Below are 2,500 nucleotides of genomic sequence, written 5' to 3' on the forward strand. Positions count from 1 at the left end.
CCCCTAACGTGCATACAAGGGGAAGACTCACCTGCAAAGCAGCCCTCGACACACTGATCATCTGAGGGCAGACAAACCTCCGTCGAACACATAAAATAAATCTGTGACGAGCCAAAAAGAGACGTTTCAAAAGTCTGTGCACATAAGACAAACACTTTCAGAGCCGCTCTGTACCTCTTCATCTGCCTGCAGGTTGGCATCTTCAGACAGGAACTGGAATGTAGTGATTGTGAATCGTCGAACATGATTGGTCAGGGCCTCTGCAGGTGCAGCTGGAGGCTCGTGTGTTGGGACCTGGTCAAGAAAATTTGGGCACCTAAACAAAAACAAAAAAAAAGCATACAATTAATCAGCTAGCTGGACCAGACCAGAGAAAGAAAAAAAAAAAAAAAAAAAGGAAGAAACATCTCGTACCCGTCATAAATAATGATCCAGGCTGATTTTGCAGAGCGCGGGTATGCCACACAGTAATGCACCAGCAGTATAGCTGTGGGGTCTGGAGGGTTTAGCAGGCGCACTTCAAGGTAAAGGGGTTTCCCCAGAAGCATGCGCAGGGGCTGGTGGTATTGTGGGTAAAAGCTGTTGTAGAGCTCATCTGAATGAAAAGAGGCTGCAGTTGATGCACAAACCTTTTTTGGTTTCAGTGTATATTTCAGAGTACACGGGTAGAAAATGATTTATAATTTAATGATTCAGCGAGGTTTTGTTGTGAACAAACCTTCTGCGATCCTGAGCTGAACTCCAAACACCCCCTGAGCTTTGATAGACGGTCCGAGGGAGGGGCTTTTCACCAGGTAACCCACACTTGCCACAGATCCGGGTAAATACCGACACTCAACCAGTAGCCTGGGACGACAGGGAACATGAGGTCTCGGCCTGTCGCTCGGTTCTTTGAGAACTGGAGGGATTATATTTTCACACGTACCTCACAGGCGAATCTCTAGTGATGGTGCCGTAGTTCAGACTGATGGGCTGCACTCTATTCAGGATCTCGACCATGTAGATGACCGTTTTACCCACCTCCTACAGACATTGAGACTTGCATGTACACACACCCTCGGGGTTTTCACACTTAGCAAATTTGGATGGGTTGAACCGAAGTCTTCTGCGATTGCCTTGGTAGTGTGGTTCGGTTCATTTGAATAAATGTGAATACTGCCATCCTAATCATGATGCTCTCCAAATGAACTCTAGTGCAGTTCGACTGACATATGAATGCAACACGAAAAACGTCTAAACATGTAGGGTCTGGATCAGGGATGGAAATTAGCACTCGCCACCAGCCAAATGCGGGTGATTTTGTGTTGTGGTGGTACTGGCTCTCATAATAAAATTAAAAAGAAAAAAAAACGTATGTAATTACTATATAAAATATTTTTTCAAAATGCTGTTTAAATATGTACCCGATTAAGGTGAATTAAAATGCAGCCTTATTTATTAATGAGCAAAACGTTCGGATGTTAAAGGGATAGTTCGGCCAAAAACGATATTTAACACATGCATTACTCACCCTCAAGCCGTTCGAGATGCATATGTCAATCTTGTTTCAGACGAACACATTTTCAGCTATTTTAGAAAATGTCTTAGACCCTTCAGTGGATATAATGTGAAGAAATGGGGTCCAGCTCCTTCAAGTCCCAAAAATGTGCATACAACATTCACAAAAGTAATCCATCCGGCTCCAGTGGGATAAACGAAGGCCTTCTGAGGGTAATCCGTGCGGTACTTTCGTAAAAATATACATATTTAAAACTTTATAAATGAAAATATCTGACTTCCGGCAACGATCGACGTACGTTCGGTACGTTCACGGGTGATGGAAGTCGGCGTACGTAGCGTAGGAACCGTCGTGACGTCGCGTCGTTTCCTACGCTAACGTCCTACCTCGTACGCTTTTGTGAATGTTGTATGCACATTTTTTGGACTTGAAGGAGCTGGACTCCATTTCTTCACATTATATCCACTGAAGGGTCTAAGACATTTTCTAAAATAACTGAAAATGTGTTCGTCTGAAACATGATTGACATATGCATCTCGAACGGCTTGAGGATGAGTAATGCCTGGGTTAAATATCATTTTTGGCCGAACTATCCCTTTAAGAAGCGCACCATTTACGCGTGGCTGGGAGCAGGTGTAGATTTCTCGCGTACCAACTAACATTTGGAAAATACGAACATTTTAATGAATCCGAAAATGTACGCCAGAACCACTTTACACACGATTTACACAAAAAATCTTTCTGCTCGTGTTTCATGAATGAGACCCATTGTCTTGAAGCAGATCTTTAGTTTGTGTGCAACAGACGAATTCCTGCCGCTGTTTTGACTCCTTTACACATTTTTTAAGTTCTCAGAATTGCGAGATGTAAACTCCCAATTGGGAGAAAAAAAAAGTCTTGTTCTTGTTTTGTATTTTGTTAAACATGGCAGTGAGAACACCACGCGAACCAGGACTAAATGTATTTCTTTCTCTTTTGGTCCGGAACAGTGTTAGCACACCC

General features: G+C 43.1%; 1 protein-coding gene across 1 annotated transcript in view; it reads right to left on the reverse strand.

The window, feature by feature from the left end:
• LOC120489904 (uncharacterized) overlaps positions 1-2,500 on the reverse strand; it is a 13,728-nt gene that overhangs the window by 2,227 nt on the left and 9,001 nt on the right. The window contains exons 13-17 of the mRNA XM_039687139.2: positions 926-1,023; positions 719-846; positions 415-595; positions 175-316; positions 32-101 (exon numbers count right to left, since the gene is read on the reverse strand). Of these exons, the coding sequence (XP_039543073.2) occupies positions 32-101; positions 175-316; positions 415-595; positions 719-846; positions 926-1,023 (619 nt within the window). The remainder of the gene's footprint in view (positions 1-31; positions 102-174; positions 317-414; positions 596-718; positions 847-925; positions 1,024-2,500) is intronic.

Source organism: Pimephales promelas, chromosome 6 (genome assembly GCF_988280905.1).
Source record: "Pimephales promelas chromosome 6, fPimPro1.hap1.1, whole genome shotgun sequence".
NCBI classification, from domain to species: domain Eukaryota; kingdom Metazoa; phylum Chordata; class Actinopteri; order Cypriniformes; family Leuciscidae; genus Pimephales; species Pimephales promelas.